This window comes from Dryobates pubescens, chromosome 36, assembly GCF_014839835.1.
Source record: "Dryobates pubescens isolate bDryPub1 chromosome 36, bDryPub1.pri, whole genome shotgun sequence".
Taxonomy (NCBI): Eukaryota; Metazoa; Chordata; class Aves; order Piciformes; family Picidae; genus Dryobates; species Dryobates pubescens.
The window spans coordinates 6,034,666-6,060,487 of NC_071647.1; the positions used below are offsets into that span (position 1 = coordinate 6,034,666).

General features: G+C 56.5%; 1 protein-coding gene across 1 annotated transcript in view; it reads left to right on the forward strand.

Annotated features, from left to right (window-relative positions):
• Positions 1–25,290, forward strand: part of PSMD11 (proteasome 26S subunit, non-ATPase 11) — a 35,529-nt gene extending 10,239 nt beyond the window's left edge. The window contains exons 3-14 of the mRNA XM_054176891.1: positions 3,896–4,020; positions 10,110–10,181; positions 10,916–10,973; positions 11,825–12,019; positions 14,473–14,617; positions 16,269–16,329; positions 18,461–18,523; positions 19,557–19,682; positions 20,228–20,263; positions 21,913–21,964; positions 24,855–24,997; positions 25,201–25,290. Of these exons, the coding sequence (XP_054032866.1) occupies positions 3,896–4,020; positions 10,110–10,181; positions 10,916–10,973; positions 11,825–12,019; positions 14,473–14,617; positions 16,269–16,329; positions 18,461–18,523; positions 19,557–19,682; positions 20,228–20,263; positions 21,913–21,964; positions 24,855–24,997 (1,076 nt within the window). The 3' untranslated portion in view covers positions 25,201–25,290. The remainder of the gene's footprint in view (positions 1–3,895; positions 4,021–10,109; positions 10,182–10,915; positions 10,974–11,824; positions 12,020–14,472; positions 14,618–16,268; positions 16,330–18,460; positions 18,524–19,556; positions 19,683–20,227; positions 20,264–21,912; positions 21,965–24,854; positions 24,998–25,200) is intronic.
• The last annotated feature ends 532 nt before the right edge of the window (positions 25,291–25,822 follow it).

Genomic DNA, 25,822 nt, shown 5'->3' on the forward strand with positions numbered 1-25,822 from the left:
CTCGATGATCTTTGAGGTCTCTTCCAACCTCAGTGATACTGTGATAACCTGAGGGCATTTCCTTTTGTCCCATCAGCTCTTCCCTGGGAGAGGAGACCAACCCCACCAGGCTCCAACCTCTGTTCAGGGAGTTCTGGAGAGCAATGAGGTCTCTCCTGAGCCTTCTTTTCTCCAGGCCACACAACCCCCAGCTCCCTCAGCTGCTCCTCCCCAGCCCTGCTCTCCAGACCCTTCCCCAGCTTCCTTGCCCTTCTGTGGGCCTGCTCCAGCCTCTCAATGTCCTTCTTGGAGTGATGGGCCCAGATCTGTAGATCCTGCAATAGTTGCACCTCAGCAGTAGAAAAACTTGCCCATTTGGTCTCACAAAGCAAAGCTTGAGGAGCTCTTAGGCAGGGAGGGCAGTTGGAGCATCTTGGTTTGGTGCCTGTGCAAGCTCCAAGTGGGTCATGGTGGGAAGGGGCAGGATGTGCTGCAGAGCTGTTTGGCAAGTACAGCTCCTCAGGGGCTGCCCTCCAGAGGAGTCCACTTTGGACTCTGTGCACTTCCAGGTGCACAAAACCAGCAGGAGAGCTCTGGGAGGCTGGAGCACAGCAAGTTCCACTCCTTCAGTGCAAGGGAGGGGTTGTGCCAGGCTTGATTCATCTCAAAGAAATACACTGGGGAGAGTGAAGGAGGTGGGGGGAAAAAAGGAGGAATAATAGTTGGCTGTTCTCACAATTCCCTAAATGCAATAGGAAGGAAACCTTCTTCTCAGCTGCTTTTCTTGGAACCCTCCCAAGCTGAAATTGTTCTGATGCTCCTCTCTGCTTAATTGAGGTAAAATGAGATTTATCTCCAGTTTTCAGCCTGCTAGCAGGTTGGGGTAGGACACAGCCAAGGCTTTTTGAGTGCTCATTAGAGGGTTTGCTTTGGGTTTGGGTTTTTCCTTGTTGTTGTTGTTGTTGTTGGGGGGTTTAATTTGCCTTGTAAACATGGGAGTGTGAGATCTGCCTGGTGTGTGGGGGGAGCAGGCTTCACATGCTGCTGCTCCTCCCTGGAGCTGTTCAAGGCCAGGCTGGGTGAAGGCCTTCAGCAGCCTGGGCTGGTGGGAAGTGTCCCCTGTCCGTGGCAGGGGGGTGGGAATTGGATGAGCTTTAAGGATCCCTTCTGACCCAAACCCTTCTGTGATGATCACAGAGTGCTAGGGGGTGGCAGGGACCTCTGGAGAGCAGCCAGTCCAAGCCCCCTGCCAGAGCAGGGTCACCCAGGGCAGGTCACACAGGAACCTGTCCTGGTTGGGCTTGGAAGTCTCCAGACAAGGAGACTCCACAACCTCTCTGGGCAGCCTGCTCCAGGGCTCCAGCAGCCTCCTACTGAAGAAGTTTCTCCTCATGCTGAGGTGGAACCTCCTCAGTTTGTGCCCATTGTTCCTTGTCCTGGCACTGGGCACCACTGAGCAGAGCCTGGCCCCTGCACCCTGACAGCCAGCCCTCAGGTGGTGTCAAGCCCTCCCTCAGGCTGCCCAGGGCAGTGGTGGAGTCCCCATGCCTGGAGGGGTTTCAAAGCCCTGGAGCTGTGGTGCTGAGGGCCAGGGGTTGGTGGTGCCCTGGCAGTGCTGGGTTGAGGGTTGGAGTGGATCTGAAAGGAGTCTTCCAACCACTGAACTGTTTGAACTCTGTGATTCTCTAAGCTGCTGCCTCAGTGACAGGCACTGCTCAGGTCCCCTCTCAGCCTTCTCCTCTCCAGACTAAACGGCCCCAGGGCTCTCAGCCTTTCTTCAGAGGTCTTCAAGACCCCAAATCATCCTCATGGCCTCTGTTGGACTCTGTCCAGCAGCTCCCTGTCCCTCTTGAACTGGGGAGCTGTGACTTAATGCCTGACCCCACGCTGAGCCCTGCCCTGGCATGGTGTGGGGCTGCTGGCAATGTCCTCTCCCTGCAGCTGCAGCACTGTGACCCTGTTGGGTTTAGCAGAGGGGGGGAGCCTGGGCTGTGTGGTCCCCAACACCTAACTGCTGCTTCTGCCACCAAATCCTGAAGCTGCTGGGTGCTGAGTGTTCCTCTGCTCCCTGGGAAGGAGGTTTGGAGTGTGCTTCTTCATCAAGACTTGGACACACTCCAGCACCTCTATGTCCTGCTTGTAAGTGAGGGGCTCACATCTAGCTATTGAAGTAGCTGAGCTACTTTGTGAGCTTGAGACTGGCTTCATAAACCAGCAAGGAGACCAGAAACAGAAACCTGGTGAAGGGAAGGTAGGACTGGGGAGGGACTTCTGAGGGTGTCAGGGAGGGATAGGACTGGGGGGGATGGAGCAGAACTAGAAGTGGGGAGATTGAGATTGGCTGTGAGGAAGAAGTTGTTGCCCATGAGGGTGGTGAGAGCCTGGCACAGGCTGCCCAGGGAGGTGGTGGAAGCCTCCTGCCTGGAGGTGTTTGCAGCCAGGCTGGAGGTGGCTGTGAGCAACCTGCTGTGGTGTGAGGTGTCCCTGGCCATGGCAGGGGGTTGGGACTGGCTGAGCCTTGAGCTCCCTTCCAGCCCTGACAGTTCTGGGATTTCCAGGGGTGCATCTGGCTTCCCAGGGCTGGCAGATGCAGAGATCAAACTGGGAGTTAACAAACCCCTCCTGGAGCTCTGAACCCCAGTGCCCCTTTAATAAGGAGCAGCTCAAAGCATTTGGCAGGTGCTTACACATTTAACAGTGCCTGAGGCAACTCATTCTACAGTGGTGGTGTAATTGGGTGAACTAAAGTGAGGGGAAACCTTCCTGGTGCTGGTGAGGCTGGAGCCCAGCAGCCACCTTTGGCACTGCCATGTTCCCTGGGAGGTGTCCCTTCAGGTGATGGTTATCCCTTTTGCCTGGATCAGCAATGGTGTGGCCAGCAGGAGCAGGGAAGTGATGGAGCAGGGCACTGGGGAGGCCACACCTCGAATCCTGGCTTCAGTTTTGGGCCTCTCACTCCAAGAAGGACATTGAGGGGCAGGAGCAGGTCCAGACAAGGGCAAGGAAGCTGGGGAAGGGTCTGGAGAACAGGGCTGGGGAGGAGCAGCTGAGGGAGCTGGGGGTGTTCAGCCTGCAGAAGAGGAGGCTGAGGGAGACCTCCTTGCTCTCTACAGCTCCCTGAAGGGAGGTTGGAGCCAGGTGGGGGTTGGGCTCTGCTCCCTGGTCTCAGATGGTGGGAGAGGAGATGGCCTGAAATTGTGCCAGGGGAGGGGCAGGTTGGAAATTAGGGACAATTTCTTTGCTGCAGGAGTGGTCAGGGCTTGGCAGAGGCTGCCCAGGGAGGTGGTGGAGCCCCCACCCCTGGCAGTGTTCAAGAAGTGAGTGGCCTTGGCCCTTGGGGCCAGGGTTTGGTGGCCATGGGGGGGGGGGTTGGGTTGAAGGTTGGACTCAGTGATCTTAGAAGGCTTTTCCAGGCCAAACAATTGCCTGAGCCTGTGAACACAAACAGCAGAGTCCATCCTTTGGAGCAGGGAAGCATGGAAGTTGTGGTCCTCCTTCAGAGCTCCTGAAGGACAGAAGTCTTCCTCTCTTCATTCTGGGCCTGCACTCTGAGGCTCTTCTGTGTCTTACCCTTCTGCTGCTTCAGCCTCTGCAGCCTTCTGCCACCCACTGAGTTTAAGCAAAGCTGATAGGAGACAGGAACCCAAAAACCCCCTCCCTGAAGAGCCCTTTCAGGCCCAGGTCCTTGGGGGGGTTCATCCTCCTGCTTCTGCCACAGCTGCCATGGTGCTGCCGGGTTGCAGGCTGGACTCCGAGGCCCCTTCCAGGCAAACCGCTTCCGAACGACGGGAGCCCGCTGCACGTAGTGAGTGGTGTGTGAGCCCCAGAGTGTGGCTGTGGCAGGGGCTCTGTGCTGTGACCCTTGGTGCTGTGGCTGTGCTTCATGAGCTGTGTTGTTTTTCCCCCCTGTGCACAGAGCTGGGAGGGCTCCTGAAGTACGTCCGACCCTTCCTGAACTCCATCAGCAAAGCCAAGGCCGCGCGCCTGGTCCGCTCCCTGCTCGACCTCTTCCTCGACATGGAGGCAGCCACAGGACAGGAGGTGAGACTGGAACTCCAGCAGAGGCCTGCAGCACCCCTGGGGTCTGGAGCACAGCCCTGGGAGGAGAGGCTGAGGGAGCTGGGGTTGCTTAGCCTGCAGAAGAGGAGGCTCAGGGGAGACCTTCTTGCTCTCTGCAACTCCCTGCAGGGAGGTTGGGGCCAGGTGGGGGTTGGGCTCTCCTGCCAGGCAAGCAGCAGCAGAACAAGAGGACACAGTCTCAAGCTGTGCAGGGGGTAGTTCAGGCTGGAGGTTAGGAAGAAATTCTTCCCAGCAAGAGAGATTGGCCACTGGGATGTGCTGCCCAGGGAGGTGGTGGAGTCCCCATCCCTGGAGGTGTTTAGGAAGAGCCTGGCTGAGGCCCTTGGTGCCATGGTTGAGTTGATCAGATGGTGCTGGGGGAGAGGTTGGACTGGATGATCTTAAAGGTCTTTTTCAACCTTGTTTATTCTATTCTATTCTATTCTATTCTATTCTATTCTATTCTAACCTGGTTTGCTTCCCACTGAAGAGTTCTTCATGTCAGGAAGTTCTCATTCACTGCACTTGGTTAGATTCTGTTACTGAACCAGCAGAGCCTTTCGTTCTCTCACAGCCATGCTCAGGGAGCACTTGCAGCCCAGAGAGCCAAGCAGAGCCTGGGCTGCATCAGGAGGGTAGCCAGCAGGGCCAGGGAGGGGATTCTCCCCCTCTGCTCCACTCTGCTGAGACCACAGCTGGAGCTCTGGGGCCAGTTCTGGAGCTTCTATTACAGGAAGGCTCTGGAGGGGCTGGAAGGTGTCCAGAGCAGGGCCAGGAGGAGGAGCAGAGGGCTGGAGCTGCTCTGCTGTGAGCACAGCCTGAGGGAGTTGGGGTTGTGCAGGCTGGAGAGGAGAAGGCTCCCAGGAGACCTCATTGTGGCCTTGCAGGATCTGCAGGGGGCTGCAAGAAAGCTGGGGAGGGACTTTTGAGGGTGTCAGGGAGGGATAGGACTGGGGGGGATGGAGCAAAAGTAGAAGTGGGGAGATTGATGTCAGGAAGAAGTTGTTGGCCAGGAGGGTGGTGAGAGCCTGGCACAGGCTGCCCAGGGAGGTGGTGGAAGCCTCCTGCCTGGAGGTGTTTGCAGCCAGGCTGGAGGTGGCTGTGAGCAACCTGCTGTGGTGTGAGGTGTCCCTGCCCATGGCAGGGGGTTGGAGCTGGCTGAGCCTTGAGGTCCCTTCCAGCCCTGCCAGCTCTGTGATGCTCTGATTCTGTGCTTTCCTGCAGGCCTCATCCTGCTGCAGGTTGGGAGAAGCCCTGACCCTGGGCAGGTCTCTTAGCTGTGCTGCTCACAGACACACAGGGCTGGTGGGGTCAGTGCTTGGGCCATGAGAGGTGCTGCAGTGTGCAGGGAGCTGGGGCTGCTGGAGGGCTGGGGCAGTGTGTGATGGCCAGAACTGGAGCAGGGATTGTTCAGGGCTGTCAGGAGTTGTTGGTGAGGATTGTTTCACCTTTTTCACCTGGAGAGATGAAGATGCATTGCACAGGGACACTGGGTGCTGGTCTCTTGCACTCCAGAAGGCTTCTGAGGCACCAAAGCTGCTGCTCAGGTGAGAAGGGAAAAAGCTTTGTAGCCACCAGGAGTGAGCTCCTTCCAGTGAGTGAACTTTGCCACCAGAGACCTCAGTTGCTCTCAGGTAGCTCCCAGCTGGGGTTTCTTCCCTTCTCAGTGGTTCCCCACCAGGCAGCTGCCTTTCTCCCTTGGTTTTATGGTTTGGGGCTTTTTTTTGGCCCTGTGACTTGCTGGTTATTTGGGAGGGGAAGAAGGGCAGCAGCAGCTTGTGAATGATGAGGAGCTGCAGTAGTCCAGGTTGTCCTGGCACATCAGGGCAGTCAGATGGAAAAGGGAGGCAGGGAGGATCTGGGCAGGAGGTTGAGGCCAAAGCCCACATAAGGCTGTGCACAGGGAGTGACAAATGTCAGGCTGGGAGAGGTTCTGCCATGTGCAGAGGTGAGCAGCTTGGCAGCCAAATCAGCACAGGAACATCAGCCCTTGGTTCAGGTAACCTAGCACATGATCCTTCCTTGCTGTGCAGTTCCTGTGGTAGGAAAGGGCCTCTGAGACCCTCCAGGCCAAGCCCTGCTCCAGCAGGGCACCCACAGCAGCCTGCCCAGGGGCACAATGGCCAGGGGGGGTTGGAAGCTCTCTGCACAAGGAGACTCCACAGCCTCTCTGGGCAGCCTGCTCCAGGCCTCCAGCAGCCTCACAACAAAGAAGTTTCTCCTCCTGCTCAGATGGAACCTCCTGGGTGCCACTTTGTGCCCCTTGCCCTGTCCCTGGGCACCACTGAGCAGAGTCTGGCCCCAGCCTCTTGCCCCCCAGCCTTCAGCTCTTGCTGAGCATTGCTCAGCTTCCCTCTGGGGCTGCTCTTCTTCAGGCTCTCAGCCCCAGGGCTCTCAGCCTTTGCTTCTCACAGAGCTGCTTCAGGCCCCTCAGCAGCTTTGCAGCCTCCCCTGGACTCTGTCCAGCAGCTCCCTGTCCCTCTGGAGCTGGGGAGCCCAGAGCTGGACCCAGCACTGCAGAGGGAGCCTCAGCAGGGCAGAGTGCCTGTCTTTAAGAGGAGAGCTCAAGGGAAGCAGGGTGCTGTGTGCAGGGGAGCAGGGAGCCCCTACCTCTTCAGGAGAAAATGAAGGCCATCAGCCTTGTCCTAAGGACAGCTTGGTGTAAGTGACAGTGGTTGGATGCTGCCCCACTGTGTGGCTGTGGAAGAGCTTGGAGTAAGAGTTCTGAGGCCAGGCCTGGGAGGTTCCTGCAGCTGCCCTGGATGCTCTCAGGGATGTTCAGAGGGCCAGTTGCTTCCTCAGTGTGATGGCTGCTAGGGGCACTCCCAGGGGTCCAGCAAAGCAATGAAATGAGAGATTCCTTCAGCTTCTAATGCCTGAGCTACCCCTGGGCAATAAATGGCAACCTTCTAATGGCTCTTCATAAGAAACCTTCATTTACTAAGCAGTGATGAGGAGCTGGCAGGTGCTGCAGCGTAGGAAAGCTGCAGAGCTGCTCTGGCAAGACCCAGAGGTGTTGGGAAGAGGCAGTTCTGAGCCCAGCACCTCAGGAGAGCTGAGTCTGTGTTGTTGGCCAGCACTGAATCACCACCATCTGCCACGGGGGTGGGACATGGCTGCTTTGCTCATCCCTGGCTGAGGATGAGCCAGGGGGGTGCCCAGGTGGCCCAAGGAGGCAACCAACAGCCTGGCCTGGGCCAGCAATGGTGTGGCCAGCAGGAGCAGGGCAGGGGTTGTGCCCTTGTATTCAGTTTTGGTGAGGCCACACCTTGAGTCCTGGGCTCAGGTTTGGGCCTCTCACTCCCAAGAAGGACATTGAGAGGCTGGGGCAGGGCCAGAGAAGGGCAACAGAGCTGGGGAAGGGTCTGGGGAGCAGGGCTGGGGAGGAGCAGCTGAGGGAGCTGGGGGTGTTCAGCCTGGAGAGGAGGAGGCTGAGAGGAGACCTCATTGCTCTCTGCAGCTCCCTGAGAGGAGGCTGCAGCAGGGTTGGGCTCTTCTCTTAAGAAAGCAGTGACAGGACAAGAGGAAGCAGCCTCAGGTTGCCTCAGGGAGGGTTTAGGTTGGACATGAGGAACAATTTCTTCCCCTTGAGTCTCATCAGGGCCTGGCCCAGGCTGGTCTGGGCAGTGGTGAAGTCCTCATCCCTGCAGAGGTTTGACCACCATGGAGATGTGGTGCTGAGGGCCATGGCCTAGTGGTGCCCTGGCAGTGCTGGGTGAGTGGTTGGGCTGGAGGATCCCTAAGGTCTCTTCCATTCTGTGGTTCTCTGTCTCAGGCATGTCAGCAGTGTTACAAATCTGGGTCCCTTGCCTGCAGCTTGAAGCAGCAGAGGCAATCTCCAGTGCCAGTGAGCAGCTCCTGGCCCTTGCCTGGGCTGGCACTTCACACTGCTGAGGGTCCCCCCTGGCCTGGCATATTCAGGCCCTAAACCAGGTGCTCTTTGTTTTCCCTCTTTCTAGAGCAGTCAAAAAGACATTTTTCTGTCAGCTGCAAACTCCATTTTCCACCCTGGCTGAGTGGAATGGTGCAAAACACACTGGGAAGGACCTCAGAGTCCTTTAGTCCATTCCCCAAGGCAGCAGCAGTCCTCATGTACCCAGATGGTTCCACTGCAAGCACAGCTCTTGAGGAAATGCCTTCAGGATCCCAGCAGTAATTTTTCCTGCTCAAACTTTAGAAGGCAAACGTTGGATTAAGGACATTGAGAGACTTGAAGGTGTCCAGAGAAGGGCAGCAAGGCTGAGGAGGGGGTCTGGAGCACAGCCCTGGGAGGAGAGGCTGAGGGAGCTGGGGTTGCTTAGCCTGCAGAAGAGGAGGCTCAGGGGAGACCTTCTTGCTCTCTGCAACTCCCTGCAGGGAGGCTGTAGCCAGCTGGGGGTTGGTCTCTTCTGCCAGGCAAGCAGCAGCAGAACAAGAGGACACAGTCTCAAGCTGTGCCAGGGGAGGTTCAGGCTGGAGGTTAGGAAGAAATTCTTCCCAGCAAGAGAGATTGGCCACTGGGATGTGCTGCCCAGGGAGGTGGTGGAGTCCCCATCCCTGGAGGTGTTCAGGAAGGGCTTGGATGTGGCACTTGGTGCCATGGTTTAGTTGTCAGGAGGTGCTGGGTGTTAGGTACTAGGTTGGACTTGATGATCTCTGAGGGCTTTTCCAGCCTGGCTGATTCCATGGTTGTGATAATTCCAGTGCCAAGGGATGGTCCCTGGTGGTCAGAAGTTGTTGGAAGCCAAATGTGTTAGAAAAGGAGTCTGAGAAGGTGGAATGCTGGGGGAGGGTTGTGACATCTGAAGCTGCAGGTGAAGCTTAGTTTGCCTTCTGAACTTTCCTGTCTCTTGCAGTTGTAGGTTGGATGTTCTCCCTGGTGTGGGGGGTGGGTGGCACCTCCCTGGGTGGGGGGGTGGGGTGTGAGTGTTGCTGCTGAGTGCAGGCAGTGAGTAAGCAAATGGAGCATGAGGACATGGAGCAGCAGTCAGCTCCTCCCTAACAATTCTCTGCAGCAGTTCAGGGAGTCTAAAGCTCCTGGGGTCAGTGTGGCCCTGGTGTTGCACCACTGCTGGGAAGCAGCTCCACAGAGGAGGACCTGGGAGTGCTGGTGGACAAGAAGTTCACCATCAGGCAGCAATGCTGTCCTCATGGCCAAGGCCAATGGTCTCCTGAGGTGTGTGAAGCAGAGTGTGGCCAACAGGTTGAGAGAGGTTCTCCTCCCTTTCTGCTCTGCCCTGGTGAGGTCATATCTGGAGTGCTGGGGCCAGCTCTGGGCTCCCCAGCTCAAGAGGGACAGGGAACTGCTGGAGAGAGCCCAGGGGAGGCTCCAAAGCTGCTGAGGGGCCTGGAGCAGCTCTGTGAGGCTGAGAGCCCTGGGGCTGAGAGCCTGCAGAAGAGCAGCCCCAGAGGGGAGCTGAGCAAGGCTCAGCAAGAGCCAAAAGCTGTGGGGAGAAGGAGGCTAGGGACAGACTTGTCAGTGGTGCCCAGGGACAGGGCAAGGGGCACAAACTGGAGCCCAGGAGGCTCTGCCTGAGCAGGAGAAAGTTTGGTGTGAGGCTGCTGGAGGTCTGGAGCAGGCTGCCCAGAGAGGTTGTGGAGTCTCCTTGTCTGGAGAGCTTCCAACCCCTCCTGGGCACTGTGCTGCTGGGCAAGCTGCTGTGGGAGCCCTGCTTTGGCAGGGGGTTGGCCTGGATGAGCTCCAGAGGTCCCTTCCAGCTCTGACCATGCTGGGATTCTGTACCTCAGCCTGAGGCTCAGGTGGATGCTGTGGGGGTACCACAGAGTCCTTGTTAAAGAGAAGTTGTTTAACCTTGAGCTGCACTTCTGTCAGTGCTGAACTGTGCTTTACCCTGATAATGCTCAAGCTGTGCTGAGAGGCCTTTGGAGCTAATCAGGACAGCTAATCTCCAGGCTCATTTCAATGAAGGCTGGGGAGGTGTCTGGCAGTGCTGCTGTGGGCACAGACCTGGCTTCTTGCCTGAAAGGCCACTGTGGGCATTCAGCTGGCGGGGTAGGGAGTGGCTGAACCATGCTGTGGCTTCCAGAGGGGCATCAGGAGGCTTTACAAATGTCTTTGTGCTCTCTCTAAGGTTGACCTGTGTTTAGAGTGTATTGAATGGGCCAAATCAGAGAAGAGGACCTTCCTACGCCAGGCCCTGGAGGTACGTCCCACTGTGCTGGCTGCTGCCCCCCAGCCTCATGTCTCTCAGAGGAGAGCACCTGGGGGTGATCCACACAGCTTTGTGCCCTTGTGAGCCACCAAGGTGCTGAAGGCAGTGGAACATCTCCCTGTGAGGACAGGCTGAGGGAGCTGGGGCTCTTGAGCTCGGAGCAGACGAGCCTGAGGGGTGCCCCCCTTGCTGGTGATGGAGGTGTGCAGGGCAGTGTGGGGAGGACAGAGCCAGGCTCTGCTCAGGGATGTGCAGTGACAGGACAAAGGGCACTGGGGGCAAGCTGGAGCAGAGGAGGCTCCACAGGAACACAGGGCAAAGCAGAGCCCTGGGGCAGGCTGCCCAGAGAGGTTGTGGAGTCACCTCTGGAGACTTTAATAAGGCATCTGGATGTGTTCCTGGGTGACCTGCCCTGGGTGCCCCTGCTCTGGCAGGGGGTTGGACTGGATGATCTCTGGAGGTCCATTCCAACCCCTGTTGTCCAGACCTGGTGGAGCTGGCACTGAAGTTGGTGACTCCCCATGACAGGCAGGACTTCACCTGCTGTCTTTGGAGGAGCCAGGCTTCAAGGGACAGAGCTCGCAGGAGTGGCCTGTGCAGTGTCACAGACCCGGGTGGGTTTAGTGGAGGCTGTGCAGATGGGGACGCAAAGCTGCGCTTCGCAGAAGCCATCCGTGCTAGCCGGCTCGGGCTCCCCTCACGGCAGCTCCCTTTCTCTTCCCCAGGCGAGGTTGGTCTCCTTGTACTTCGACACCAAGAGGTACCAAGAGGCGCTGCAGCTCGGTGAGTCTCCCGCTAGGTGGCGCCAGCTGCCCGCGGCGGAGCTGCTCTGGGGGCCGGCACGGGAAGGCACCGACCGCAGCTTGCTCCGTGAGGAGCTCTGCGGGACCTGAGCGCTGATGTCTCAGTGCTGTGCCACTTCTGCCATCTCTTTGGCTAATAGCTTCGTTGATAAAAGCTGCTGGAACTGCTGGAGCAGGTCCAGAGCAGGCCACGAGGATGGTTGGAGAGCTGGAGAACCTCCCCTGTGGGGGCAGACCGAGAGAGTTGGGGTTGTTCAGCCTGGAGAAGAGAAGGCTCCTGGGAGACCTCAGAGCAGCCTTTCAGTACCTGAAGGGGCTGAAGGAGAGCTGGGGAGGGACTTTGGACAAGGGCTGGGAGTGCCAGGAAGAGGAACAATGGCTTTGAGCTGGGAAAGGGAGATTGAGGCTGGAGATGAAGAAGGAATTCTTTAGAGTGAGGCTGGGGACACACTGGCACAGGTTGCCCAGAGCTCTGAGTGTGAGTGGCAAATCATGCTGTCCTCTGGGGCTGGGCTACCAGAGGGGCAATCTGAACTGCACAACCCATCCTTGACCTTCTGCTGAGTGTCTGTTGCCCATGCTGAGGTGGCAGGGACATGCTGTCCACGTTCCCAAGGATTCTCGCTGCCCTCTTCCACTGCCAGCACTGAGCTGGTTCCTTCCTCTCCAGCTGACCCACTGTTAATTCCTCTTTTTCTCCTGGGAAGAACAGGTTGTGCAGGCCCAGCTTTCCCTCCTCACAGCCTGGGCTGCTGGGGGGAGGGAGGAAGGGTGCTGTGTGGGAAGGCTGGGTCGGTGCAGAGCTGGTTCCAGAGGTTCTTGCTCTTCCAGGCTCCCAGCTCCTGCGGGAGCTGAAGAAGATGGACGACAAGGCACTGCTGGTGGAAGTGCAGCTGCTAGAAAGCAAAACTTACCATGCCCTGAGCAACCTGCCAAAAGCAAGAGCAGCCTTAACCTCTGCAAGGACTACAGCCAACGCCATCTACTGCCCCCCCAAGCTGCAGGCAGCGCTAGACATGCAGTCAGGTAAAGCCCTCCGCAGGGGAGGCTCTGGGACTCCTCACGATCCAGCAGGCCACTGGGATTTGGTCCTTCTGGAGTGTTTGGCCACAGCAACCCCAGGCAGTGCTACAGGCTGGGGGCAGAGTGGCTGGAGAGCAGCCAGGCTGGTTGACAGCAGCTGAACAGGAGCCAGCAGTGTGCCCAGCTGGCCAAGAAGGCCAAGGGCATCCTGGCCTGCAGCAGGAAGAGTGTTGCCAGCAGGAGCAGGGAAGTCCTTGTGCCCTGTGCTCAGCACTGCTGAGGCCACACCTGGAGTCCTGTGTCCAGCTCTGGGCTCCTCAGGTTAGGAAAGAGGTTGAGCTGCTGGAAGGTGTCCAGAGAAGGGCAAGAAAGCTGGGGAGGGGTCTGGGGCACAGCCCTGGGAGGAGAGGCTGAGGGAGCTGGGGTTGCTTAGCCTGGAGAGGAGGAGGCTCAGGGGAGACCTTCTTGCTCTCTGCAACTCCCTGCAGGGAGGTTGGAGCCAGATGGGGGTTGGTCTCTTCTGCCAGGCAAGCAGCAGCAGAACAAGAGGACACAGTCTCAAGCTGTGCCAGGGGAGGTTCAGGCTGGAGGTGAGGAAGAAATTCTTCCCATCAAGAGAGATTGGCCACTGGGATGTGCTGCCCAGGGAGGTGGTGGAGTCCCCATCCCTGGAGGTGTTTAGGAAGAGCCTGGATGAGGCCCTTGGAGCCATGGCTGAGTTGCTCAGATGGTGCTGGGGGAGAGGTTGGACTTGAGGATCTCTGAGGTCTTTTCCAATCTGGTTCATTCAGTGTGATTCTGTGAATTGTAGAAAGTGATGCTGGGTGGGACCTTGGGATTCTGCTCAGCTGCTTCCAGGCAGGATCAGCTCTGATTCCATTGTCCCTGATAGAGTCTTTTTCAGACCATTTTTGCACACCTCCAGTGGTGGAAGCTCCATTCTCTGGTAACCTCTGTATGCAGTGCTGCGTCATGTTGGTGCAGCTGTAACCTTGTTCCTGACCTAATATGCAGGCACTGAAGTGCCCTCAACTTGCCTGTCTTAATATGTCCTTTTAAGGGAGGGCCTGGATGATCTTCTGGTAGAGATAAGGTAGAGGGAAGCACAGAAGGGGAGGATTCCAGTACCTGAAGGGGCTCCAGGAGAGCTGGGGAGGGACAGGACAAGGGACAATGGCTTTGAGCTGGGAGAGGGGAGACTGAGACTGGAGAGGAGGAAGAAATTCTTTGCAGTGAGGGTGGTGAGACACTGGAGCAGGTTGCCCAGGGAGGCTGTGGCTGCCTCCTCTCTGGATGTGTTCACTAAACAAAGGAGCCAGCATTATTTTAAGGGTTATGAGTTGCTCATCAGGTGAAGCTCTTAAGATAATCACCAGATCTCCTTCTGAGAGGCTGGTGAGTTGTGTGAGAGCAAGAAAGCAGCTAATAAATGTCACAGGGAATGAGGATGTAATGGTAGGATGAGAGGGAAAGGGATTGAAGCTTGAGGAGGGCAGATCAGGAATGGAGATTGGGAAGAAATTGGAGATGAGGAAGGAGTTGTTGAGAGTGAGGCTGGGGAGACACTGGCACAGGTTGCCCAGGGGAGGCTGTGGATGTCTTCTCCCTGGAGGTGTTCAAGGCCAGGCTGGATGAGGCCTTGAGCAAGCTGGGCTGGGGGGAGGTGTCCCCCATGGCAGGGGGGGTTGAACCTGGATGATGCTGGAGGTCCCTTCCAGCCCAAAGCACTCTGTGACCATGGCAGGGGGGGTTGAACCTGGATGATGCTGGAGGTCCCTTCCAGCCCAAAGCACTCTGTGCCCATGGCAGGGGGGTTGAACCTGGATGATGCTGGAGGTCCCTTCCATCCCAAAGCACTCTGTACCCATGGCAGGGGGGTTGAACCTGGATGATGCTGGAGGTCCCTTCCAGCCCAAAGCTCTCTGTGTCCATGGCAGGGGGGTTGAACCTGGATGATGCTGGAGGTCCCTTCCAGCCCAAAGCTCTCTGTGTCCATGGCAGGGGGGTTGAACCTGGATGATGCTGGAGGTCCCTTCCAGCCCAAAGCTCTCTGTGCCCATGGCAGGGGGGTTGAACCTGGATGATGCTGGAGGTCCCTTCCAGCCCAAAGCACTCTGTGTCCATGGCAGGGGGGTTGAACCTGGATGATGCTGGAGGTCCCTTCCAGCCCAAAGCACTCTGTGTCCATGGCAGGGGGGTTGAACCTGGATGATGCTGGAGGTTCCTTCCAGCCCAAAGCACTCTGTGTCCATGGCAGGGGGGTTGAACCTGGATGATGCTGAAGGTCCCTTCCAGCCCAGAGCGCTCTCTGATTCCAGCAGAGATAAGGTAGAGGCCGGCGCCGAAGGGAAGGATTTTCCTGTCCTGCTCTATCAGTGGGCAACCAAACTGTTGTGTCCTCTTGCAGTGCTGTTCAGAACTCCCTGTGACAGCTGGCTGCTTGTTGCTCTCCACAGGGATCATCCATGCAGCAGAGGAGAAGGACTGGAAGACAGCCTACTCGTACTTCTACGAAGCCTTCGAGGGCTACGATTCCATCGACAACCCCAAAGCCATCACTGCGCTCAAGTACATGCTGCTCTGCAAGATCATGCTCAACATGTAGGTGGCAGATGGCTCTCTTGGGAGCACTCCTGCCCTGCACTGGGAAGGCCTTGGCTTTCTTTTTTTGGGGGAGAGGGTTACAAGCCTTTCAGTGCTGGGCCCCATCCTCTTTGACATCGTCACTGATGATCTGGATGAGGGCATTGAGTCAGGCAGCAGCAAGTTTGCAGCTGACACCAAGCTGGGAGCAGAGGTTGGGCAGTTAGAGGGCAGAAGGGCTCTGCAGAGGGACCTTGACTGACTGCACAGATGGGCAGAGGCCAACAGGATAGCATTCAACAAGTCCCAGTGCCAGGGGCTGCACTTTGGCCACGGCAACCCCAGGCAGAGCTACAGGCTGGGGGCAGAGTGGCTGACAGCTGCCAAACAGAGAGGGACCTGGGGGTGCTGATTGACAGCCATCTAAACATGAGCCAGCAGTGTGCCCAGGTGGCCAAGAAGGCCAAGGGCATCCTGGCCTGTATTAGGAACAGTGTGGCCAGCAGGAGCAGGGAGGTCATTGTGCCCCTGGACTCTGCATTGGTTAGGCCACACCTTGAGTCCTGTGTCCAGTTCTGGGCCCCTCAGTTTAAGAAGGACATTGAGAGACTTGAAGGTGTCCAGAGAAGGGCAACAAGGCTGGGGAGGGGTCTGGAGCACAGCCCTGGGAGGAGAGGCTGAGGGAGCTGGGGTTGCTTAGCCTGCAGAAGAGAAGGCTCAGGGGAGACCTCATTGCCCTCTACAGCTACCTGAAAGGTAATTGTAGATAGGAGGGGGTTGGTCTCTTCTGCCAGGCAAGCAGCAGCAGAACAAGAGGACACAGTCTCAAGCTGTGCCAGGGGAGGTTTAGGCTGGAGGTGAGGAGAAAGTTCTTCACCGAGCGAGTCGTTCGGCATTGGAATGTGCTGCCCAGGGAGGTGGTGGAGTCCCCAGCCCTGGAGGTGTTCAGGAGGAGATTGGATGTGGCACTTGGTGCCATGGTCTAGTTGTGAGGTCTGTCAGGACAGGTTGGACTTGATCCTTGGGGTCTCTTCCAACCTTAGTGATACTGTGAGACTGTGAAGCCTCTCATGGCAGAAGTGGAGCAGCTGAGCTCCCTGCTTGTCTGTCTGACTCAATCGCTGCTTCTGGTGCAGAGTTACTTGGGTGGAAGTGCTTTAGGTACTTGAATGTAAGGATTTAAAGGGCTGGGGCTGTTCAGCTTGGAGCAAAGGAGGCTGAGGGGAGAACTTCTGGCTCTCTACAACTCCCTGCAAGGAGGAGCCAGGTGGGGGTTGGTCTCCTCTCCCAAGGAACAACACAGGACTAGAGGAAGCATTTTCAGGTTGCACCACAGGGAGGCTTAGGTTGGCCATGAGGAACAATTTCCTCCCCCAAAGGGTTGTCAAGGCCTGGCCCAGGCTGCCCAGGGCAGTGGTGGAGTCCCCATGCCTGGAGGGCTTTCAGAACCCTGGGGATGTGGTGCTGAGGGCCAGGGGCTGGCGGTGCCCTGGCAGTGCTGGGCTCAGGGTTGGAGTGGATGATCTGAAAGGTCTTTTCCAGCCTAAAGAATTCCATAATTGTGTGAATTGCAGGAATTTGCAGTCAGTTGGGAATCTGTGAGGCACACTTGGGTTTAAGCTGCCCATGCTGTTGAGTAACTGCTCTCTTGCTTCTCTGCCCTGTCCAGGCCAGAAGATGTGCAGGCGCTAGTGAGTGGGAAGCTCGCTCTGCGGTATGCGGGGAGGCAGGTACAGAAACCTCATCCTTCCTCTCTTCCCTCCTCTCTGAGAAGGTTCTGTTAGTCTTTCTGTCAGAGGCTTTGCTCTCCTCCTTCTGAGTGCCAGCAGTGGGGAAATTGCCACAAGTCATTACCCTGAGCCTTCAGAGGGATGCAGTGATTCTGACAGCCTGGGGACCTGGCTTGCTGTCTTCATTTTCCCCTGTTTCTCTCCTCCCTGCTTCCCTCAGGAGCTCTCAACACTTGATGCCAGGAGGTGCTCCTGTTTCAGCCCTCAGCAGCAGCTCTGCAGCCATGGAGCTGATGGATTTGAATCCAAGTTGTTCTTTGTTTTCACTTGTGTTGGAGCAAGTCCTGAGAAGCCATTCACAGCAGCGTGGCTGAGCAGCTTGAGACCTAGATGGCTGCAAGGTGGAAGCCAAGCAGCTGGGGAGTTGTTAAACCAACTGTTTGTTGGAACCTGTGAACTTGCCAGCCTGTGAATGCCACCCCCATGGGAAAGCCAGGGATGCCTGCATAGAGCACAGGGCCAAAAGCCAAGCGTGCCAGGCTCTGAGCCAGGCTTACACACTGCTGCCCACCCTGGCTCTGGTCAGCCAGCTATGTACTGTGACACAGGAGCTACTGCTCACCTAGCTCACAGGGCACTGGGGAAGCTGTTAGCTAGAGCAGGTCAGGGAGCATTGGTGTGTAGCAAAGTCTGAAGTGGGGACATCCCTGTGTTGTCCTTGCTGGATCATGAAGGGCAGCCCTGGTCCTGCTTCATCCATGAGTGGCAGCAGGGTTGGATCATGAAGGGCAGCCCTGGTCCTGCTTCCTCCATGAGTGGCAGTGGGGTTGGATCATGAAGGGCAGCCCTGGTCCTGCTTCCTCCATGAGTGGCAGTGGGGTTGGATCATGAAGGGCAGCCCTGGTCCTGCTTCCTCCATGAGTGGCAGTGGGGTTGGATCATGAAGGGCAGCCCTGGTCCTGCTTCCTCCATGAGTGGCAGTGGGGTTGGATCATGAAGGGCAGCCCTGGTCCTGCTTCCTCCATGAGTGGCAGTGGGGTTGGATCATGAAGGGCAGCTCTGGTCCTGCTTCATCCATGAGTGGCAGTGGGGTTGGATCATGAAGGGCAGCCCTGGTCCTGCTTCCTCCATGAGTGGCAGTGGGGTTGGATCATGAAGGGCAGCCCTGGTCCTGCTTCCTCCATGAGTGGCAGTGGGGTTGGATCATGAAGGGCAGCCCTGGTCCTGCTTCATCCATGAGTGGCAGCGGGGTTGGATCATGAAGGGCAGCCCTGGTCCTGCTTCCTCCATGAGTGGCAGCAGGGTTGGATCATGAAGGGCAGCCCTGGTCCTGCTCCATTCCCTTCCCTCAGGTGGCAGAGGGGTTGGAGGCTCTTTCAGAGTATGAGGGCAGTGTAGCCTGGAGGATATCCCAGCTCTCGTCTGCACTGTCCTGAGACAGCCATGATCATGAGCTCCTACAGCACAAGTGGACACTGAGCTTGGGGAGCAGGGGGTGGACAGGCTGAGGGGCAGCAGGATGGCAGAGGTGGTAGCAGACCCCTGGGCCTTGTGTGCCAAAGCCACCAGGCTGTCCTGCTTCTCTCCTGCCCTTGTGCCTCTCACCACTCAAACTGTTGTGGCGGTGCTCTGCTTAGTGTAAATATGGCTGTGGGTCAGGCTTCTGTTTGGTTTCAGCAGCTGGGGGGTAGGGCAGACACATTTTCTGCTGCTGTCCATGAACTTGTGCTGTGCTCCTGATCCTCAGCAGAGCCACTGTGGCTTGCTGAAGGGCAGGAGCTCAGCTTCAGGGCTGCACATGGCCACGTTCATTAAGCAAGTGCCAAAAGACTCGGCACCAAACTTGCTCCCAACCTGCAACCTGATAGGAACCACAGCTGCTCTTCTCAGCCCTCACACAGCTTGGAGTCCTTTGTTTCCCTGGAGCTGACTTTGTGCTGTGTCCTGCAGCTGTTCTGCCTGCTCCCAGCAGCAGCTGTTGCTGCTCTGCCTGTGTGGAGGAGCAGTGCTGGGGGCTCTGTGGGCAAGGGAACATTCCAGCTTTGCTGCTGCAGCACGTCTCCAGTGGAGCAGTAGCAGTGAGAGGAGACTCCAGAACAGTGACCCTGCTCCCTTTCTCTTTCCTCTGCAGACAGAAGCACTAAAATGTGTGGCACAGGCCAGCAAGAACAGATCACTGGCAGACTTTGAGAAGGTGAGGAGATGGAAGGTGGGCCCTGGCTGGACAGAACCTTTTGGCTTTGGGAAGCTGTGGGAGCTGTTGCATCCCAGAGCAGGGAAGCAGAAAAGCAATCCCAGGAAGCAAATGCTCCACCATCCTCAGCCAGTTTGGCTTCCACAGTTTGAGTTAGCACCTTGCCTGAAAGGCCTTTTTTCCCCTTTTTGCTTGGAGAGCCACCTCAGCAGCAGCTCCCTGCACTTCTGCTGCTGTGCACTGGGACCTCTACCTCCCTGGCTTCAGCAGGAGCACCCCAGGAATAACAGAGAGGAACAAGCCTCTCATGCTGTCTGCTGGGTGCAAACCAGAGGTTGTGGTTTGCTGAGGGTAAAGATGAAGGCTGCTTGCTGCATGGTCCTCAAAAGGCTGCTAGGTTGGCAGGACCTTCAATCCTGGGTTCAGTTCTGGACCCTTCACTCCAAGGAGGACATTGAGTGAGTCCAGAGCAGGGCAACAAAGCTGGGGAAGGGTCTGGAGAACAGGGCTGGGGGGGAGCAGCTGAAGAACCTGGGCTTCAGCCTGGGGAAGAAGAGGCTGAGGGGAGACCTCCTTGCTCTCTATAACTCCCTGAAAGGAGGCTGGAGGAGGTGGGGGTTGGGCTCTTCTCCCAAGGGACAAGTGACAGGACAAGAGGAAATGACCTGAAGTTGCCCCAGGGAGGTTTAGGTTGGCCATGAGGAACAATTTCTTCCTCTTGAGAGGGTTGTCAAGGCCTGGCCCAGGCTGCCCAGGGCAGTGGTGGAGTCCCCATGCCTGGAGGGGTTTCAGAGCCCTGGAGCTGTGGTGCTGAGGGCTGTGGCTTAGTGGTGCCCTGGCAGTGCTGGGCTCAGGGTGTGAACTCCAGGATCTGAAAGGTCTCTTCCAAGCAGAATGATTCAGTGGCCTCCTGGCCTTTTGGCTAACTGTTGGGACTGAGTTAAGCACTGCCCTGCTGGGCAGGGAGAGAAGACTCTGAGAGCCTTGAGGACAGGGCACCTGTGGCTACCTGCATGATTTGTGTCTTCCACAGGCTCTGACAGACTATAAGGTGGAGCTCAGGGACGACCCCATCATCAACACTCACTTGGCCAAGCTCTATGATAACTTATTGGAACAGAACCTGATCAGAGTCATTGAACCCTTCTCCAGAGTACAGGTAAATGCTTCCAGTGAGCACAGGGACATGCTGCTGCCTCTGTCCCCTGCTGCTGGTGGGTGAGGGTCTTGTTCCCATACAGAATGCTTCTTGCTCAGCACTTGCAGAGCTCAGAGGTCATCAGGTTCAGCTGAACAAATGGAGAGGAGGAGGCTGAGGGGAGCTTTGGAAAGCCATGTCCCAGACTCCTAGCCCTTTCCACCCATTTCCCTCACACACTCTGAAAGCTGGAGATGCTTTTAACACTGAAGGGAGCAGCACTTGGCTTGCAGGGGCTCTGGCAGGGTGTGGGCAAAGCTGGAACAGTCCTGGGGAAGAAATGTTACTTCATGTGTCAGAGTGAGATGGCTTCAGGTGCTCAGTCCATTTGCAGCTGAAAGTGGATATGGGATGTGAAGCACATGAAGCTGCAAAGCAGAGGAAGGCACTGGGGGGTTTTGGGCCACAGCTTGTGCAGGGAGCACCCTGGCAGAGCCCTGCACCTCCCTGTGGTGTGTCAGAAGTGCAGCTAAAGATTCACTGAACCCTGTTGGTCTCTCTTATAGATTGAACACATATCCAGCCTCATCAAGCTCTCAAAGGTAAGAACACCCCCAGAAATCAGTGGGTACCTCTGCAGAGGGCAAAGGAGGAGTGGAGGTCAGATGGCTTTTGCCAGGGGGACATAAACTTAGGCTCTTAAACCAGACAGCTCAGCTCCATGGCATGAGCAGGAAAATGTCACTCTTGGGAGCTTCACTTCCACACAGACAGCTTCCAGGAGGCTTCAGCCTGGCTTGCTCTGCTCTAGGCTTGGCTGGAGCCTCCCCTCCTTCCCTTGGCTTCCACTCCCTCTGTCAGCACTTGGGGTTTTTTTGCTGCAGACAGGATTTCCTCTGCTGTAGCAACAGCTCTTGTTGTCACCAGCTGGGTCTTCCTTGTTGCCCTGCATTTAATCCTCCTGAGTGTGCCCAGAGGAATCTTAGGCCCTTAATTTCCAGGAGGCAGCTAATCACTCTGAATTTCATTAGGGTGTCACGTTGGCTGCTGCACTAACTGCTTTGCAGATAATCCCAACCAGATTAAGTTGAGGAGGATCCACTGCAGGCCCAGGCAGCTGCATCCCAAAGTGCTTCTGTCCTGTAGTGCTGTGTTAATGCCAGAGGCTTGGAGGTGTCCTGAGCATCATCCACCCTCCTGCTCTCTCTGGGCAGTCCTTTCCTAGGTGAACTCACAGGCTCAGTAGGTTGGGTAAAAGCTGGGCTGCAGTTGTTGCCCTGCAGCTCTGGGTCCAGAGTGCAGCAGAGGAGCTGTGGGGCTGTGCCTGGCATGGAGCTGGGGGGAGCTTGGTACTGAGAGGCTTAAGCAGAGCTTGGCCCACACCTGGCTAAATACTCACTGAGCTGAGCTGGAGTGTTCCTGGTCCCCTCATGAGCACTGGTGGGGGGTGACAGACACACCATCCTCTGGAGCCAGGGGCAAGGCATCCTGGTGCTCCCAGCATTAGAAGTAGAGGGGCAGGTTCTTCTCCCACTCTGCTCTGCCCTGCTGAGACCACATCTGGAATGCTGGCTCCAGTTCTGAGCTCCCCAGTTCCAGAGAGACAGGGAACTGCTGGAGAGGGTCCAGCAGAGGCTGTGAGGGTGAGGAAGGGACTGGAACATCTGTGTGATGAGGAGAGGTGGGGCTGTTCAGCCTGGAGAAGAGAAGGAGCAGACTGAGAGGGAATCTTACTTGTGTTTATAAATAGCTGAAGGGTGGGGGGCAAGGAGAAGGGGTCAGGATCTTGGTAGTAGTGCCCTGACAAGGGGAAACAGATCCAAACTGGAACCCAGGAGGTTCCACCTGAAGAGGAGGAGAAAGTTCTTGGGTGTGAGGGTGCTGGAGGCCTGGAGCAGGCTGCCCAGAGAGGTTGTGGAGTCTCCTGGTGTGGAGAGCTTCCAACCCCCTCTGGGCATGGTGCTCCTGGGCAAGCTGCTGGGGGTGCCCTGCTGGAGCAGTGAGGTTGGACTGGATGAGCTCCAGAGGTCCCTTCCAGCCCACACCACTCTATGAAAAGCCACTGCTGCATTTCCTGTGCCCCCTAAAGCAAGTGGCAGTGCCAAAGCAGCCTGCAAGGAGAGATCTGTGGTGCCAGAAGAGCTGCTTCAGGCAGGGCTTGTGTCCCACCAGGGCTGTTGGGTGTGGAGTGGTGGAATTTGCTTTTCTTCATGTAGCTCTGGGAGACTTAATTCTTCTGCTTCAATTTCAGGCTGAGGTAGAAAGGAAACTGTCACAGATGATCTTGGACAAGAAATTTCATGGTGAGTCTCTGCACCTTGCAGTCCTGGCTGCCTTGCTGCCTGGGTCAGGCTGTGTGTAAGCAAAGTGGGGGCAGATTCCTCTTTGTCACTCTGCCTTTGAACCCCAGGTGTCCTCCAGGGGCTGCTGTGCTTCAGGTGGCAGATGTACAGCTTAGCAGGCCCAGGGGAGAGTGGTGAGAGGTTGGTTTGTCTGAACCCTTGTCAGGAAGGCCTTCATTAAGCTGAATTTCTCACACATCAGAAACCTTGAGGTCCTTCCTTGCTGCATCTCAGGACAGTTGGCAGACCCACTGCTGTGAGCTGTCTAGCAAAGCTGTCTCCTCCCTTGGAGCTTCCTGAAGGCCATGGTCACATTTCCCAGCTGGTTTGTGTGAGGGATGTTCTCTGTGTTGACTGGGGGCACCCTCACAGCACAGTTGTCTGGTTTGGCTTTCTGGGACCACAGGAGGCTGCTTCCCTGATGAGGCCTCAAAGAAACAGCTCCATTCTTTCTTGCATCATTCCTGCTGTTGACTTAGAAAGCTCCCCTGATCAGGCTGAGCATGATGAATGGCTAAAGGAAGCACAGGGGTAGAGAAGAGCTCCAAGGTCACAGAGCCCAGCTGCAGTCCAGCTGCTCTGGCACCTGGGAAGAGGCTCATAAAATGTTTTCTCCCTTGCTCCAGCACTGTGCTGAGCCAGCCTGCTGGGAACAGGAGCCTGGAGGAGGAAGGGGCTGGTAGGGGCTGTGCAGGTGTAAGGAGTGGCTGGCACCCATCAGGCTGTGCTGCCAGCCAGACCTGGCCAGGCTGGAGACTGGAGGAGAGGAACCTCATGAAGTTCACCAAGGGCAAGGGTAGCATCCTGCCCCTGGGGAGGAACAACCTCTGCACCAGGACAGGTGAGGGGGGAGCTCTGGAAAGCAGCTCTGCAGGGAAGGACCTGGGAGTGCTGGTGGACAAGTCCCACATGAGCCAGCACTGTGCCCTCATGGCCAAGAAGGCCAATGGGGTCCTGGGGTGCACTGAGCAGAGTGACCAACAGGTCAAGGTTTTCTTCCCTCTCTGCTCTGCCCTGTTGTGACCACATCTGGAGTGCTGGGTCCAGTTCTGGGCTCCTCAGTTCAAGAGGGGGAACTGCTGCAGAGCGTCCAGTGGAGGCTACAAAGATGCTGAGTGCTCTGAAAGAGCTCTGTGAGGAGCAAAGGCTGAGAGCCCTGGGGCTGAGAGCCTGCAGAAGAGCAGCCCCAGAGGGCAGCTGAGCAATGCTCAGCAGTATTTAAAAGGCAGAGGTCAAGAGGCTGGGGCCAGACTCTGCTCAGTGGTGCCCAGGGACAGTCCAAGGGGCAATGAGCACAAAATGGAACCCAGGAGGCTCCATCTGAAGAGGAGGAGAAACTTCTTTCTTGTGAGGGTGCTGGAGGCCTGGAGCAGGTTGTGGAGTGTCCTTGTGTGGAGAGCTTCCAACCCCCCCTGGGCATTGTGCTGCTGGGCAAGCTGCTGGGGGTGCCCTGCTGGAGCAGGGGGAGGTTGGACTGGGTGAGCTCCAGGGGTCCCTTCCAGCCCCTATCACCCTGGGATTCCTTCACAAAAAGAGTAATTGGCCACTGGAATGTGCTGCCCAGGGAGGTGGTGGAGTCACTGTCCCTGGAGGTAGAATCATAGTATCAGAAAGGTTGGGAAAGACCTCAAAGATCATCAAGTCCCAACCTATCACCCAAGACCTCCTTCCTGTGTTCAAGAAAGGCTTGGATGTGGCACTTGGAGCCATGGTTTGGTTGTTAGGAGGTGTTAAGTGTTGGGTACTAGAATAGAATAAACCAGGTTGGAAGAGACCTTCAAGATCATCAAGCCCAACCTATCATCCATCAACACCTAATCAACTCAACCATGGCACCAAGCACCCTATCAGGTCTCCTCCTGAACACCTCCAGTGATGGGGACTCCACCACCTCCTCAGGCAAGGTTGGACTTGATGATCTCTGAGGTCTTTTCCAGCCTGGTTGATTCTGTGGTTCAGTGATCTCCTCAGGCCCCTCTCCAAGGTGTGTTTTTTCTCTGGGCAAGCTGCTCCTGCTGCAGTCAGGGCAAAACCCACCCAGCCCAGTGCCTCCTGGCCCACACAGCCCAGCAGCCATCTGCGGGCTGGATGCTGCTGCCTGCAGGCTGGGTGTAAGTTGTCTCCTTTTCTGCTTGAAATCTGCAGCCACATTTTACAGTTGGGCCAGCAGTGTGCCCAGGTGGCCAAGAGGGCCAGCAGTGTGCCCAGGTGGCCAAGAAGGCCAAGGGCATCCTGGCCTGCATTAGGAAGAGTGTGACCAGCAGGAGCAGGGAGGTCATTGTGCCCTGTACTCTGCATTGTTTAGGCTGCACCTTGAGTCCTGTGTCCAGTTCTGGGCTCCTCAGTTTAGGAAGGACATTGAGAGACTTGAAGGTGTCCAGAGAAGGGCAACAAAGCTGGGGAGAGGCCTTGAGCACAGCCCTGTGAGGAGAGGCTTAGCCTGCAGAAGAGGAGGCTCAGGGGAGACCTCATTGCCCTCTACAACTACCTGAAAGGTGATTGTAGCCAGGTGGGGGTTGGGCTCTTCTCCCAGGCAAGCAGCACCAGAACAAGAGGACACAGTCTCAAGCTGTGCTAGGGGAAGCTTAGGCTTGAGCTGAGGAGAAAGTTCTTCACTGAGAGAGTCATTCATCATTGGAATGTGCTGCCCAGGGAGGTGGTGGAGGTGTTCAAGAGGGGCTTGGATGTGGCGCTTGGTGCCATGGTCTAGCCATGAGGTCTGTGGTGCCAGGCTGGACTCGATGATCCTCGAGGTCTCTTCCAGCCTTAGTGATGCTGTGAGACTGTGAAAAGGGCACAGCCTACAGCCACCACGGGTGTGGAGTCAGCCCCAGCTTTTTGTACCCCCCAGGCATCCTCGACCAAGGCGAGGGAGTCCTGATCATCTTCGACGAGCCCCCGGTAGACAAGACCTACGAAGCCGCCCTGGAGACGATTCAGAACATGAGCAAAGTAGTGGATTCGCTCTACAACAAAGCCAAGAAGCTGACATAGGTGAGTGGGGCAGGAGCCCCAGCTGGCCCCTGCTCCACACCTCTCGCTCCTCCCGTGCCCAGGTGCTGCTTTGGTGTCCCTGAAGCTCGGGTGGGGTGGTTTTTTTCGGGGGGGGGGGGGTATTTTGGTTAGGTTTGTTGTTGTTTTTTATCCCCCCCCATCTCTCTCCCCTCCCTTGACCTGGCTCTGTTTTCTTTTTGCAGAGTTGAATTTGCTAAAGCTGTCATTTGGAGAGTGTGTGTGACAGGAGAGTGAAACCTTTGGGAAAATTGTTAGGAGATTCTTTTTTTTCCCCTTTGTTTTTTTTTTCCTCTTTCCTTCTTTTTTTTTTTTTGGGTTTCCTTTTTTTTTTGTTGTTGTTGTTTGTTTCTTTTTTTTTCTTCTTCTCTTTATTTTACTTTTTCCCTCCCCCCCCTCTCCTTTCTTTGTTCTACTTTTCACTTGGGAAAGTTTTTAACCTTCCTCATGGCAGTGCATCTTGTCTCCCATCCGATGCGTGTTCCAGTTTCCATGTAACCTTTACTGGCCGAACTTTGTATCTGGGGGAGGCTGGGGGAGGGGACTGGGGGGGGGAGGGAGGGGGAGGGGGGAAACACTGTTTCAACCAAAAGAGGGTATTCTAAATAAAAGGAAAAAGGCTTACACTACCTAAACATGTGCTTTCCACTTCCTGAGGGATGGCAGAGAGCTAAGCAGGGACAAAGAAGTTTTGTAAACCAGTAAGGTGCCCAAAACAAAGTTTGGTTTCATCTCTTCCCTCTGCTCTGTCGATTCCATTTGTACCAAACCCCCCCCCCCCCCCCCCCCCCCCTCCCCCAAATGTAC